Consider the following 16,397-nt stretch of genomic DNA (forward strand, 5'->3'; position numbering starts at 1 on the left):
ATAGTTCATTCCATTGGTTATAATTCTTCTTTAGAACCTGACTGCAGTGTAAATAAGTTTAATGTGAAGGTATATGTAGAACCTTTATTGGATTACATGCTGTCTTGGGGGGCAGGGGACAGGAGAGGAAAGGGGAGAAAATTTGGAACTCAAAAACTTGTGGAACTGAGTGATGTAAACTAAAAATAAAAAAAAATAAATTTTTAAAAAGGCTAACAGGAAAAAAATACATCTATACAAAAACATTTTTCCTAAAATGGAAAAAAAATTAAGTCAATTAAAATACTAAAATATTAGAATTTGAACTAGGAACCTAGGTTTTCCAGTTTTCAATGAAATAACTAAAAATCTACATTGCTACCTAAATTCTTCCCAATCTAGTGCAACAGAATATTCAGCCCATTGCTGGCAACTTCAAGAACAAACTCTGGCATTCAAAGAAGATAAAGGATCCTGGAGCTTGCAAGGGACTCTTGAAGACTATGTAGGTACAGAGATATGGTGTGCTACACTGGAAGTCCTTTGGGTATGCCTGTTCCTTCCTGAAGCCCTCATGGAAGGATTCATGGATTCAATCCTTGCCTTCATGTTGTTGATGTCGATCCTTCCATTCTATTCTATAGGCATTCCTACACTTGAGTTCATCTTGGATTAGTTTCTATAGAGTCACACAAAATCCTTCAATAGTTATAACACACGCATATCTCTTGGTGGCTGAAGAAAGATTTGTAAGGAGGGTCTCAGCTCATCTGAAATGTCAAAGTAAAGGTTGGCAAGGCAGTTTTATTTTTAGGCTCTCCAGAAACAAGGAAGGTATGATTTCAGAGGAAAAGAAAAAGTAGGGATTTAGGTTCCTATGGCTTCTAATAACATAAAATATGTTTTTCAACAATGTGGAAGTCTCCCACTAATTTTGTGCCTCAGCTTCTTCATTTCAGGGATGGAAGTTCTGTTGTCCCTAAAGTTAATATAAGTAGTTTGAAAAAGGCCTTTCATGCTATCAATATTTTCTAAGATATAGGCACAAAGCTCAGGGTAATAAAAGGCAAATTCATCACGTAATAAATAACTGTTAAGGGAAGTGTGTGTATGAAGCAACAAAGGTACTCAAAGTCGGCAGTCAGAAAGAAGATGAAAAAGTTGCTAAAGGCAGCAAATGAATATGGAGATCAAGACAATAGGGAAACTAAAAAATAGAACATGGCCTGGGGCAACACGGAATCAAAAGAAGCCCTTCCTATGTGACACATTTCTTATATAGTAAAATCTTATTATAATATTATTTCTTTAAAAAGTGGTATTTATGTGAGGTCAGTTTGTAAAAGATTCTGTTCAAGTGTGTTGAATCTTGGAAAACAGAACAAAACAAAACCAGATCAGAGGTACAATGAGAGTCAGGTATTTCAGATTATTCTCTGGGAAGAGAAATTTAGGGAGCTGCAAAACAATCCAACCTATGAACTCCTTTGATAGTAGTATTATAATGCCTAGTCAGCAAGAACATTTAGTCAAAATTTAGAGCAATCAGATGAATCCGTCTGTGACTCCCCATGCTAACTAAATTCCCACTACTACTCAACTGAATTTGTTTTTAATTGCTTCTTATATTATTTTCAAATCATAAAATAGAAAATTGATTTGAGGCAACTTGTGGCCTTCCCGGTACAAAAATAAGTAATTATAGCTCTGCTCCAGAGCACCTCACTATAAAAAATTGTCCTAAAGTGTGTACTCAGAGGGTGATGATAGAAATGATTTGACTGACAAATACACTAACACGGAAAACTGGTTTAAACAGATAAATGATAACATAGCTCATTCAGCAGTCTCACCTCTTTTAGATAGAGTTCATGAGCTCTATCCGCAGGTCCAGAAAATATCCTGGATCCTCTTTTGTTTAAGTCAGTTCCCACACTCTAAGAACCAGCCTTTAAACAATCTCAAAATTTGTCTTTATCACTTCTCCCTTTATTCTTATTTTCTCACCTGTTTGTCATTTGATCTATTCCATGTATTCTTTGTAAAGCAGTCAAAAAAAAAACCCAAAATGAATTCACACTAAGATGTTTGGGGTCTACTGTAAAAACTATTTCAAGTGGATCTAACTTTTAAAAGAAATCCTTACCAAAATGGCTATATAATTTTAGAGCTGAAAGGAACCTTAAAGATCAGTCTGACCCAAGGCCCTCATTGTAATAGGATCATAGAATCACAGATTTAGAGTTGATGGACTTTAGGGTCCATCTTCTCCAACCCCCTCATTTTACAGATAAGACAAGTGACCTGGGGGGCTAAGTTGTCCAGGGACACACAAGTAATATGTGGAAGACTTGGGATTTGAACTCAAATCCTGACTCCAAATCAATGCTCGTAAAAAGAGTTATGTGCCCACTAGCACATAACCAGTTAGAGATAGAAGCCAAATTCAAACTCGGATCTGACTTCAACCTTAGGGCTCTTTTCCTCTGCCGCTATTGATAACAATTACAACTGAAAGGGATCTAGGAAGCCATCAATTTACCAAGGCAACTGAAGAGATTAATTAGAGGTTAAGTAAGGGATTTGCCCACAGTGACAGGGTAGTATATAGTAGATGCAGGTTCAGACCCAAAGTCCCCTAATTCAAATTCAAATTCTCTTTCCACAGTAAGCAGCTGGGATTTAAAACAGGGTTTTCTGATTCCTGGTCTCTCAATCAGAGAACCGCCAGCCCAGGAACACTCTTAAGATCTAGAGCTGGAAGGGCCCTTCCAAGTAACAATCCAGTTAAGAGAAGCCCAGAAAGCTTAACTGACCCGGTCTAGTGCACACCCGTGCTGAGCTGGGATTTGAACTCGTCTTCTCTGGTTCCAAAGCCACACTATGAATGAGAAACAGTAATGCATCAGGTGGGTAATCCAGCCAGGCTTCTCTAGGACTGGCAGTGCATTCTCAGATCAGAACCTCTCCCCTCCACCCCCCATCCCCCATCACCTCAAGCTATCTCGGCCACAATAGCTGAGGAGGGGAGTAGGAATGTACTCCTTCGGGGCCAAATGTGGGCTAGCGTCAAAATTCTCTCTTTGTCCAACCGGCGGGGCATTCAGCAGCAGGACCAGCTTAACCCCTCCACTCCTCCCGCCCTCCCACTTGCTTCCCTGTCTGGGGCAGTCCTAAATCAATCCATTAGAGGCCTAGTTGGAACCATCTCCAGCTTAGTTAAGACCAACAATTCCCCGGAGGGAGCCTGCCTGCTCGCCCACCCTCCGGTTCCGTACTCTCCGCATAGTTGGACCAGAAAACAAGCCCAGGTACTTCCAGCCCACAGCTGGAGGTATCAAAGCCGATACATCAATGGAAAACGAGGGTACTGCGCAGCAGGCAAGCACGAAGGAGGGAGCGCGCGGAGACTTCTGGGAAATGTAGTCTTCTCAACCCCGCCCTCTCTACTTTCCTCTTCACGTGCCTTTCAAGTCCAGCCTCCTGATTGGTCCGAAAGACACTCGTTTCCCTCCCACCGCGCCCGCCCCTTCTCCGAGGCTCCAGCACACTGGAAGCGGCCAGATTTATCAAGTCTCTAGGGCAACGTGCTTCGAGAGTGCAGCCAGGAAGTTGGGAGGTGCAAACTTCCCACCTCCTGTGGAAAAAAAAAAAAAAAAAGATCTAGACGAACACGACGACGACAGCCCTGCTGGTGGCTGAACGGAAAAATGGATCTATTTTTAATGTCTTTTGCCATCATCCTAGGATGCACTGCCTTTTATTTATACCATCAGCAGAGGAACACGCACAGACCCCCTTGCGTAGGTGGCTGGATTCCTTGGATTGGGGCTATGTTCCAGTTTGGAAAAGCCCCTCTGGAATTTATAGAGCAAGCAAGAATTAAGGTAATGGGTGGGGAGGAAGGAGAAGTTGACAAACAAGTTTTATTGCCCAAGTTTCTTCTTCTTTTTTTTTTTTGTATTTATTTGTCTGCGTAAATGTTTTCCTATCTACCCAGTGCCAGTAGAAAGTTTCTTGAAAGGAGGGACTTCGATTTTTCTTTTTATATCCCAGCTCCCTAGCACATCTGCACATAGCAGATGCTCGATAAATGTTTGTAGAGTGGAATTAAATTTATCCTTTCTTCTTTCAGTTCATGTGCATGTGGCATACTTTATGGCCAGCTAGATATATCTATATCTATAGACAACATATATGTGTATAGATGTATGTGTGTATGCATAAACATATATGTGCATATGTATACATGTATGTGTGTATGCATAAACATATATGTGTGTGTACACATGTATGTGTGTGCATTTGTGTATGTGTGTATGTCTCTTTGTGTGTGTGTGTGACTCTGCGGGTGATTTGAGCCATAGCTTGGACCAGAAAAAGTAAAAATGTGATAAGGATGTTTTCGGAAAACTTATAAGCACTGTGATTATTGCTAGTGACAGAATATGCCCTTGTTATTTCTTAAGCTTAGCCAAATTGAGATTTCTTTTTTTTTTTGATTGTTTGGCTGGGGGTGCTGGTAAATATTTAACAGTCTGCCTCCAAAAAAAGTCTAAAGGCCACACCTTATCTGCATTATTAACATTTTCTCTATCACCTACTTAAGGCTAGACAAACAAAAAACCAAAAAAAAAAAAAACCCAAACAAACCCCAAACCCAGGCCGCGATTTGTAGCTTTGCTGCTTTCTTAGGTGTAAATGCCCAGGCTGGAATTTTAAAAATTAGTTTTGAACTAGTTCAAGCTGGTTCCAGCAATCATTGTGTGATTGTAGAAGATGAAGGAGGAAAAAGTATTGTCAAATGGAAGATTTTGTAAGTTTTCAAAGGCTTATTATTATTGCAAAACTTGCTATTCTTTCCAACCCGATCCGTTTTTCTTTTCGTTCTCAGACTAAAATATCAAAAATGAGTCAGAGAATTTCAGAAATTTACTGCATGTTAGAGCTCTGAGGTACCCTAGAGAATGAACATTTGACCCAGCCTCATTAATTGACATACACTCCTGGTATCAGAGGTCCCCTGTAATGAAGAACTAGGGTGCACTGCGTGGAATTTCTCATAAACCACCGTGCCTCTTCTGCACCCCGCCCCCTTACCCCTTGGCTCCCACCCAGTTGAAATAATACGTCTGGCTTCTTCCAAAGGTGGCTGTCAGCTGTATCTTTTTAAAACTCGTTCTAAAATATTTTTCCAAATAGAAAAAGCTAATGTCCTTCAGTTCTAGTGTTCTGGAATTTAGTGAACCAGAAGTATCTGTCCACCTTTGCCTTTCTAAGCTTAAACATTTTTCATTTTGTTTAGCCTGTTCTCATACTTAAATACCTCTCTTTCTTTGATAATTTTAGTTACTCTTCTTTGGACTTCTCCCAGACTCATTGTTTTATGTCTTTGAGGTATGGTGTTCAGAACTAAACTCAATATTGTTTTATGTCTTTGAGGTATGGTGTTCAGAACTAAACTCAATATTATAGGTACCGACCTCAACCCCTTTTACTCCCATTTTTTGGGGTAAAATAACACTTTTTATTTTGTTCCTAATGTGCTTCAGAATGATCCCGGTATTTCTTTGGGCTTTTGAGGTATTTGATTCAGTCATTTATTCAGCACTTATAAATGTGCTAGATATGGGGGAAGATGAGATGATGACATAATGTGCTGATTCTGTCTTCATGGATACTACAGAGGAGGGAAGCCGTATGAAATGAGTCTGAAATGAGAGGCAGGTAAGATGCAGGATATGGAGGTTTATAAATTCCAGGCTAAAGAGTGGACGTTATCAAGTAGGTATGAGCGTTGTTAGTTTTTTAAAAATCAGTTAATTTCCAAAAAAAAAAACTAATAGAAAGGAAGTTTTTTTTTAAATTCAACTATTGTAATTTCTGCATCAAAAAATAGGAATAAATGAGCAACTTTTATTACACTATTCCAAATGGCTTGTCAAAACTGTTTCACAACTGCCAAAATATAACATTCTGTCAGTGATGACTCTGACTTTATTTAAGCAAATACATATATATGTGTATATATATACATACACACATATACATGTATTAAATATAAATCTATAACCTTTTAAATTATAGAATTGATAGTAAAAACAGTTTAAAATAATCTAGTCAGGCCCCTCATTTTGCCAATAAGAAAACTCAAACCTATTTAAGTGACTTTCTGACAAAGATAGAACATAGTAGGATGCTAACCCTATCTTTTTCATCACTATGCCTCCCTTTACATACGTAAATTATTATTAGGATTTTTAATGTTTTTAATGTTTAATGTTTAATGATTTTTAATGTTTTTTCTTTGTTTTTGCTGCCATATTACACTGATGGGTCTTACCAACCTTGTAATCTATCACAGTTACTGAAACTTTTAAGCTGACTTCCTATCTTTTTGTCTTCAATAAATCAACCAATTAAGTATTGAATAGCAACTACATGACTGGCACTGTGTCAGGCCGTGGGGATACAAACACAATGAATGAAATGATGCCTAAGCTGCTTACATTTTAATGGAGGAGACAGCAAGTACTCTACATAAATAAGCATATCCAGAATAAATACAGAGAATACATGCAAATAAATACAATATGGTTAAATTATAAACTAGTTTGAGAAGGGGAGACATCAGAAAAGGCTTCATGTAGGATGTAGTGAGGGGCAGCTAGGCGGTGCAGTGGATAGACTGCTGGGCCTGGAGTCAGAAAGATTCATCTTCTTGGGTTCAAATCTGGCTTCAGATACTTCCTAGTCGTGTGACCCTGGGCAAGTCACTTCACCCTGTTTGCCTCAGTTTCCTCATCTGTAAAATGAGTTGGAGAAGGAAATGGCCAAGAAAACCCCAAGTGGGATCACGGAGTCGGACAGAACTGAAACTGCTGAATGACAACAAAAGGATGTGGTGATCCAAGTTGTGTTTTGAAAGAAGAGAGGGTTTCTGTGAGGCAGTGGTGAGGAGGGAATGCATTCCAGGCCAGTGCTAAGTAAGACAGAGGGACAGGAGATGGATTGTCCTGTGTGAGGAGCAGAGAGATTTCTGAGTAAGGGGAATGGTATCCAATGAGGCTGGAAAGAGAGGTTGTGAAGGTGCATTAAAAGTAAAACAGAGGAGTTCATATTTTATTTCAGCGGCAGTAGGAGGCTGTGGGAATTTATGGGGGTGGGGTTTGTCAAGCTCCTTTCTGCACTCTGCGGTATGAGCAGCATGGTGGGGGATGTTTTGAAGTGGGGGAGATCTGGGTCCTGGAGAGCAGTTAGAGGCCCCTGTTTCATTAATCTAGGCAAACTGTGATGAAGATGTGAACCAAAATGATCGCTGTAAACCTGTAAACGGCGTCATATTGAGGAAATATTGTAGCTATAACAAGTTTTGGCAGCTATCGGTTGTGAGGAATGGGGAAGAGGGAGGAGAAGGGCAGTACGATGCTAAAGTTTATGAGTCTGAGAGACAAGAAGAATGAAGTACTTGTTTACAAATGTCCGTTAGAAAATGTGCCCAGAACTCTTACTCCTCCTGCCCCTCGCATCCTAGACACCAGGGTTTTCATTGTCGTCTTCAAGCTCTAGGGCTATAGTCTGTGTTCACTTTAACTTTCTTAGCTGCCACATCAAATGTTAACATACCTTTTTCAGACGAATCACTATCTGGCTGCCTAACTGCCAGCTTTTGTTAACAAATTTTTAAAAGCTTATACATAATATTGAATATTTACTCAAATTGCGTTTCATCTTATGAGATCCAGCTCCATGTTCCAGACTGTCAGTATCTTTCTGGATCCTAGCTATGCTAGCTATTGTCTTAATTATCTGTTACAGCTTTGTGTCATCTGCAGATTTGGTAAGCATGCCGTCATTCCTTTATTCAAGTCATTAATCAAAGTTTAAGTAAACATTGAATAAATTACAGCACAGATTTGGCCGGTAGGCGGAACAATGTACAGAGTGCTGAGCCTGGAGTCAGGAAGACTCATCTTTGTGAGTTCAAATACGGCCTCAGTCACTTCCTAGCTTTTTGTCCCTGGGCAGCTCAACCCTGTTTGCCTCAGTTTCCTCATCTGTAAAATGAACTGGAGAAGAAAATGGCTAAACCGCTCTAGTATCACTACCAAGAAAACCCCAAATGAGGACTGAAGGATCAGACATGAGAAAAACAGCTTAAAAAAAGGCACAGATTTTTAAGCGACTCCAAGGGACCTTCCAAGTTGACGCTGAATCATTGCATAACAGCTTTTTGTGTCCAGTTACTCAGCTGTATTTGATCCTACCTAACTGTACTGTTAAGTAGACCGACATGTCTCTATCCACAATTATAGCAGGAGTAACTTTACCAAAGGTAAAGTGATATGTAAATGCTAGGTATTATTATTTTATTGTTATTACTGTTATTTATTTCCTGACTTCTAGTCCTGCATCAAGAGCTGCCTGTTGCATGTGTCCACCTGAGTGTCTTTTAGCTTTTGCAAAGAGGTACTTGTTTCGGTGATAATAGCAAGAACCAACATACAGGTATTTCCCCCAACACCTTGGGAGCATACTCTTGCCTACACTGTGTTCTCCTGAGCAAGCTCAGCCTTGCTCATTTCTTATATAATATCGGCCTACCAAGCATACACACAGCGGTGGCATCTCTTTCAGAGCAGTCAGGTTTCATTGGGCTCCCTGGTCCTCATGGCATAGAGCTTGTACCGTCTGTACTTTAGAATATCGATCTGCTCATAAGATCAAAGGTTCCCGTCTCTTTCACCTAAAAGGGAGAAGTACAGAGGCCAAGGACCAAAACCCTTTCACAGGACCACATGGTCTTAAAGGAGAGGAAGCACCACAGCTTACTCCTCTATAGTATTGTCTCCTTCCAGATGCTGTGATCAGAGGAGGCATAAATGAGTCAAGCAGGTGGTATCTCAAATTAAACTTGTCCATGGTGGAACACATTATCTCCTCATCTTCTCTATTTTTGACAAGCCAGTCAGTAAACATTTATTAAAAGCTAACTATTTGCCAGGCCTTGTATTAAGCACTTGGAATAAAAAAGAAGGCAAAAGACAGACCTTACCCTTCAGAAACTCATAATATGTTGGAGGAAAATAACACAGTAAAAGAAACTGAAAAGGAGGCAGGGGAGAGAGAGGATACCATAAGGCTACTAAATTTCTGTTTTCTAAATCTCAGGTCTGCCCATCTCTCTCCATTTTTCCATGGCTTCTTGAACTTCTTTAGAAATATAAACCCCTTCACGATCTAGCCCATCTTTTCTTTCTAGACATATTTCACGTTAGTGGTTGTCACAAATTCTGTATTCCAGCCAAAGTGATTATTTTTTCCCCTTAGGTGGTGTATTTCATCTCCTTACTCCTTGTCACTTCACAGGCCTGGAATTTCCTCTCCTCTTGGAATTCCTACCTCCATTCAGGCTCCCCTTAAATTTATATTTGATTGGAGATATATCTTGATCCCCATAATTATCAGTGTTCATTTGCAAATTAAGATATCCTTAATTTTAATAACTTACATAACTGCATACGTATTATATTATTCCCCAACCCTACACCAGAATGTAAGCTTCTTGTTGGCAGGGACTCTTTGCTTTTTTTTTTTTTTTGTATCCCTTGATACACAGTAGACACTTAAAAGTTGGGACCTTAGAAATCACGTATTCTCTTCCTCTCCTACTAAATTACAGATGAAAAAAATGAGGCTGGAGAAGTTAAGCAATTCACCTAAGGGTGCACTGGTAACAAATAACAAAGTTGGGCTTTCAACCCAGGGCTGTCCTCCAGTGCCCTTTTCATTACATCTTGCTGGGCTGTTTTTCTGGGTCATTTCATTTTGAGAGAGTGTGTGTGTGTGTTTGTTTTTTTTCTCTTTGTTCTGGGTATTGCTTTTTGTTTGTTTGTTTTCTGGGTTTTACTATACAAGAAGGCATAAGTTGTTCTACCACAGTGTTTTAATGAGCCCTTGTAGGACTTGTGTTACAAAGCCCTTGTGAGTCTGTTCTGATAGAGTCGTTAGAAATTTTTAGCAATTTGAGGGTGAAGCACTAGAATTTGGGATTTACAGTATAAATATATTTTTCTTTGCTTTGGAATATTGAGTAAAGAAATGGTCAAAAGGAAAGCTAGTAATAATCAACCTGATAATATTAAACAAATGTTATTAAACTCTTACTATTTGGTGACTGGTGGGGAGGTAAGTGGGCATATAAAGATGAATATAACCCATCCAGGCCTTTGAAAGTAGTTATAATCAGGTTGGGGAGATGATATATGTATGTGTATGCATAATCTTGTATACATAATATGTATACACACATACATATGTATATTCATAATACAGATTATATAAACATGTTACATGTGATATATAATATTATAATATGTCATTATATATTATATATGCACAAATACATATATGTTTTGGAAGTTATGTGACATGGGAGACACTGCCAAAGGACCACCCAGCATGGCATGCCTGCATAAAAGAAGGCACTGTGCTCTGTGAGTGAAGAGAATTATAATAGTTCAAAAGAAACATGAGATGTGCACATTTAAAGACATCTCTCCACATGTTTACATGGACTGTTTGTGCCTGACCAGTAGTAAAGCTTCCCAACCTCACTTTAGTCAGATCAGCCACAGTTGGACACACTTACCTTGATGCCAACATAATGATGTTATTTTGGTTCTTTTCAAGAACAAAGGACAACAACCAACCAATATGTTCATATATAAGTATATATGCAAATAACTATGATACAAATTAATATTTAAGAAATGCATAGAAGAAGTTAAGGCAGGGGTGGGTAACCCGCGGCCTCAAGGCCACATGTGGCCCCTTAAGTCCTCAAGTGCAGCCCTTTGAATGAATCCAGATGGTTTGGATTCAGTCAAAGGGCCACGCTTGGGGACCTAGAGGGCCACATGTAGCCTCGAGGCCACAAGTTCCCCGCCCCTGAGTTAAGGGGTCCCCTGAACTTGTCTTCTTGAGTTGCCATATTTTCCTGACACACTGCACCTGGAGCTTGTAAAAGGCCCTGAATGTATCGAGGGCAAAGACCACCCTAAGGTGACATAATTTGTTGTTTGTGCCCCGCGCTGGACTCCATGTCTGCACCAGATTGAGAAACAGTTTGTGTAGCTGGGACCCTTGTAGATAAGGAGACATCACCAAAATGCATGATCTAAGAAAGAAGAGGAAAACTGTTCCTTGTGTAATCTATAGTTGATTATATTTTAAGAATGTATCTTAATAATGATATTTAATAGAGAATTAATTTGTTAATTAACTTATATCAAAGTAACTGCCATACATTAATAAAGTGATTTATATTTTATAATAAAATTATTACTTGACAAGATCTGCATAATCAGTTTTAAAATTTATAATAAAGTGTAAAATAAACCAGAATAATTATTTTTATGGAACTGTGCTTCAACATTTAAAGCCATATGGGACATTTTAAAAAGACATGCTTGCAAAGTGGATATACTGATAGTAATTTGTCTTTCATAAACTGTTTATGATAAAATTTATTTCTTTCAGTACGGACCAGTATTTACAATTTTTGTTCTGGGTAATCGGATTACTTTTGTAACTGAGGAAGAGGGTTTTGATATATTTTTTAAATCAAAAGAAGTAAATTTTGAACATGCAGTGGAAGACCATGTCTATCGAACAGGTAAAGAATTTTTTCCTACATTTCCCTTGAAATAACAGTATTATGTTGTTGGCTGAGTAGTGAGTAATAGAGTAACTTAGAGCTGCTTTTCTCCCCCCCCCTCCCCGCCCATGGCTTAATTGAAAAAGATAATAATGGTAATATGTAATAACTTGAATTTAACTAGCACTTTAAGATCTACAAAGTGCTTCCCTCGTAATAACGCTGTGAGATAGATAGCACTTTATTTTATAGTTAGGAAACTCAGATTCAAAGAAATTGCCAAGTACCAATTCTAGTTAAGTGTCGGAATCAGAGCTGGGACTTAAACTCAGGCCAATCAGTCAGTAAACACTGAGTAAGCACTTTGTATGTTGCAAGCATTTATTAAATGTCTATGTGCGAAAAACGTAAGTCCTGGGGATACGAAGAAAGATAAGACAGTCTTTGCTCTCAAGGAGTTCACAGTCTAGTGGGGAGAGGATGTGAAAACAGCTATGTACAAATAAGTTACATATAGGTATTACTATGTAAGCTAGAAAATTTCTGAGACGTATTACTTCTGAGATAAAATTGTTTAATAGCATTGCCATCAAGTTACCATTAAATCAGGTCAATTAATTGCTCAGCGAATAGTGACAATTTGACACATTTACAGGGAAAAATGGAACTATATTCATCAGGCTGATTCATCGGATTTACAGAGAAATAGGTAGATTTACAATATTCAGCTGTTGGGCACATCAGGGGCATAATGGGGAGTTTCTAGGATGGGACAGCTGCTAGGCTCACTATTTCATTGGTTTAGAACTCATGTCTATCATTTCTGTAAATTTTTTTGAGAAACAGCTTTCAGTGGTCTCAAGGATTTCTGCTATGGGTCTATGTAGCTCACTGAAAAAGAAGAAGGAACTTATTAAAAGGAGTAACATGTGGTGAGCTGAGAGTCAACACCTACCCCTTAGCTTTCTGAAAAGGGCAATTTGACCTTTAGTAGAGAGTATTGTGATATCTAAGCGTAATCCTATGATTATTTTATTTTATTTTATTTCTCTAAAGATATATTTAGGCTGATTCTAACTTATCTACTGTTAGCTCTTGTTAAAATACTCATTCACTAAATGTATAGGTCACTTACACTTAAAGGAATTTTTGTCCTGGCTTAGCTCTTCTTAAGGAAAGAATGCTTAATCCTAAGATAGATCAAAGTAATTACCATTAACTGATTTAGAGGCCTCATTTTTCATAGGATAAATTTTAGATAATAGAGAGAATGTACTAGCATAAGGGGCATCAGGAAAGGCTTCCTTTAGAAGTAGGGATTTTAGCTGGGATTTGAAGGAAGACAGGGAAGCCAAGTCATGGGGATAAGGAAGGAGAGAATGCCCATGCATGGGAAGAGGCAGCCAGGAAAAATGCTCAGTCAGGAGATGGAGTATATTGTCCAGGAACAACAAGGAAGCCATTGTGACTAGATCACAGAGTATGTTGGGAGTAAGGAGGTATAAAATGTAAGATGATTGGAAAGGTAGGAGAGGAACAGGTTATACAGGGTTTTGCATACCAAACAGAGAATTTTATATTTGATCTTAGAGGTTATGTGGAAGGTCTGAGGTTCTTTGAGTAGGAAGGTTTTCTAATATTGCTTTTTTGATAACACTGTGCTACCTTTCAAGTGATTCCAGAATTAGTTTGAATATAATATTAGTTGATGTAAGGGGGCAGACTATGCTGCCAACTATGCCAAATGTAAGGGGGGCATATCTTTTCTACCTTAATTATGCCAATTGTAGGGTGCATGCCCTCTGAGAGAATACTGAGATACCAAAGAAAGAGGGGCTCATACCAGCTTGGTTATTAATAGGTTTTAGTAGGGCAAATCAGGTGAATTGGAGGAGTTTACTCACAAGAGGCCAGTCATCGTGGATGGTGGCAAGACAGAGTAACATCATGGATCCCCATACCAGCTCCAGGCCAGGTCAGGTATTATACAGAAACAGAACAAAGAAGGCTCAGTGACAAGGAGGGCCCATGGTCACATGCAAATTTTCCCATGGCATAACTGGAACTTCTTTTGCTATTTACATTTACTTAAGGTAGTTTACATTTTTTTCTGAGTCATAGGTCACATTCCCACTCCATCCTACCCCCATATGTTGGTTTTACATATAGTATTTTAGTTTTGCCAGCATTGGACACAGTGTATCTTTAAGCCTGTTGATGTAGTAATTGAGGAACTTTTATTAAGTCCGAAAGCCAAGGCATGGAAATTGAAAGAGACTTAGAATATGTATTGTTTGTTTCTCTTAAATAACTTTATTTGTTGTTTTGTAGATGTATACTGTGGAATTTTTCCTGTAGATCATCGCCAGGAATCATATTTTTAAAAAACATTACTCCTCTCTCCTTTATGTTTTTATCATTTATTTTTTGAAAATGACATAAGTACAGGCATACTTCAGAGATATTGCAGGTTTGGTTTCAGACTGCCACAATAAAGCAAATATTATAAAGTGAGTCACATGAACTTCTTGGTTTTCTGGTGCACCTAAAGTTATGTTTATACTATAGTCTATGAAGTGTGCAATAGTATTATGCCTAAAAAAACCCATTATACATAACTTTGGTGTTAAAAATGCTCATGTCATCTGAGCCTTCAGTAAACTGTAATCTTTTTGCGGGTGGAAGACCTTGCCTTGATGTTGATGGCTGCTGACCAATCAGTGGTGCTTGCTGAAGGTTGGAGTGGCTGTGGCAGTTTCTTAAACTAAGACAACAATGAAGTTTGCTGCATTGATTGACTCTTCCTTTCATTTAAAAACTTAGAGGCCAGTGTAGGGTTATTAACCAAAGTGTGACACAGAGACATGATGTGAGCATATGCAGTTGGAAAAATGGTGCTGATAGACTTGCCTGACACAGAGTTGCCACAAATGTTCAATTTGTAAAAAACACAATATTGGTGAAGCACAATAAAAAGTGAAGCGCAGTAATACAGAGTATGACTGTACCTCTTTTAACGTCAGTCATTTCCTCCCTTGTGACATAGAAAAAACAATTAGGCAAAACCAGCTAATACAGTGATTATTCTGGTGTATACAGCCTTCTTCCTCAGCGGTCCCACATCTCTTTACCAAGAGGAGGAAAGAATGTTTCATGCTTTATTCTCCAGAGCCAATATTAGTCATTATATTTAGTCAGTTTTACTTCTTTTTAATGTTATCATACTATTGTATTCATTATCCATCCATCCATCCATCTATCTATCTTTTTCCCTGGTTCTTCTTACTTCTCTCTGTATCAATTCCTCATATTAACCTTTTCTTACAGCATAATAATATTTCATTATGTTCATATACTACAATTTGTTCAGACATTCTCCAAAAAAAGGATACTTCCATTTTGTTTCTGTTTTTTAAATCTATGAATATTTTGGTGTGTGTGTGTGTGTGTGTGTGTGTGTGTGTGTGTGTATACATACATATATATATATATACTTTTTAATCTTTTGCCCTCTTTCAGATATATACTCAGGAGTCATCTTGATATTTTTATAGCATCCAAAGCAAATAGTTCCAATTTCTGTCCCGCCTCTTTTCCTTTGTCCCCCTAAAAAGGACCAGTTGATGAACACTGTGGTGTACTGAAATGAGCCCTACATTTGAAATCAGAGAATCTGTGTTCATAAACTCACTTAACTACTTACTGTCATGTATGACCTTGAATTACTTTTTTCTAGGCCTCTTTCTCATCTGTAAATTGAAGGGGTTGGCAAAATCAAAAAATAAGGGATAACTCCTAATGGTCTTTCCACCTCTAAGCTACTCATTGAAAAAAAGTCAATGACCTCTAGGACAAACTAAGTAATTTAATAACAATCCTTATTCATTAACAAGTAACTTAAAGCATCAATTATAAAAATCCTTCTTACCCAATTCAAAGAGGATAAAACCTTGTCATATGTCCTTTGCTGATACTCTTCTAGACCAGAATTACAAAATACTTAAAAATAAAATTTTATTTTTGTGACTTTACCTCTACCACCCAGGTCATTACCAATTATATGCTGTAATCACCTAAAGTTGTATACTCAAGTAATGCAAATTATATTTTTCAAAATATTTATTTTTATAAGCATTTATCTTCTTTCCCTTTCTCCTCAACAGAATAGTAATAATGATGTAAATACTGATGATGATGAAAAATGAAAAGCACTCATGACAAAGATGTCCAGGCAAACAAATTATCGCCTTGGCCTTGTCCAAAATGGATGACTCATTTTGTGCTTTAGAGCCATTATCTCCCCAACAGGAGACAGATGATATACAACCTGTGGCACGCCAAAGGATTTTGGGCAGTCTTTGAAAAATCTAGAGAGAATTTTTCCCGGGCCACCCAAAATCCTTTGGTGTGCCACAGGTTGTGCAGGCCTGTTCTAAACTCGTAATTTATCAATTAATTAATTAGAATCTTTCAAAGTTACATTTTTCTATAACGTTGTTGACATTGTATAAATTGTTCTGGATCTGCTCAATTCATTTTTTCATCAGTTTTCTCTAAGACTGTCCATTTCTCTTATGGCATGGTAATATTCTATCGCATTCATATACCACAGTTTATTTAGCCATTCCCCAATAGGTAGGGACCCCTTTAGTTTGCAGTTTAACACTACTACACTAGGGACTGTTAGGAGTGTTTTTGTATATATAGGTCCTTTTCCTCTTTCTTGATCTTTTTGGGTATATGGGACCAATAGTGGTAT

General features: G+C 38.1%; 1 protein-coding gene across 1 annotated transcript in view; it reads left to right on the forward strand.

Annotated features, from left to right (window-relative positions):
* The first annotated feature begins 3,548 nt into the window (after positions 1-3,548).
* Positions 3,549-16,397, forward strand: part of LOC118857149 (24-hydroxycholesterol 7-alpha-hydroxylase) — a 127,163-nt gene continuing 114,314 nt past the window's right edge. Inside the window, exons 1-2 of the mRNA XM_036767791.1 lie at positions 3,549-3,866; positions 11,521-11,656. Of these exons, the coding sequence (XP_036623686.1) occupies positions 3,690-3,866; positions 11,521-11,656 (313 nt within the window). The 5' untranslated portion in view covers positions 3,549-3,689. The remainder of the gene's footprint in view (positions 3,867-11,520; positions 11,657-16,397) is intronic.

The sequence above is a fragment of the Trichosurus vulpecula genome, chromosome 7 (genome assembly GCF_011100635.1).
Source record: "Trichosurus vulpecula isolate mTriVul1 chromosome 7, mTriVul1.pri, whole genome shotgun sequence".
Taxonomy (NCBI): domain Eukaryota; kingdom Metazoa; phylum Chordata; class Mammalia; order Diprotodontia; family Phalangeridae; genus Trichosurus; species Trichosurus vulpecula.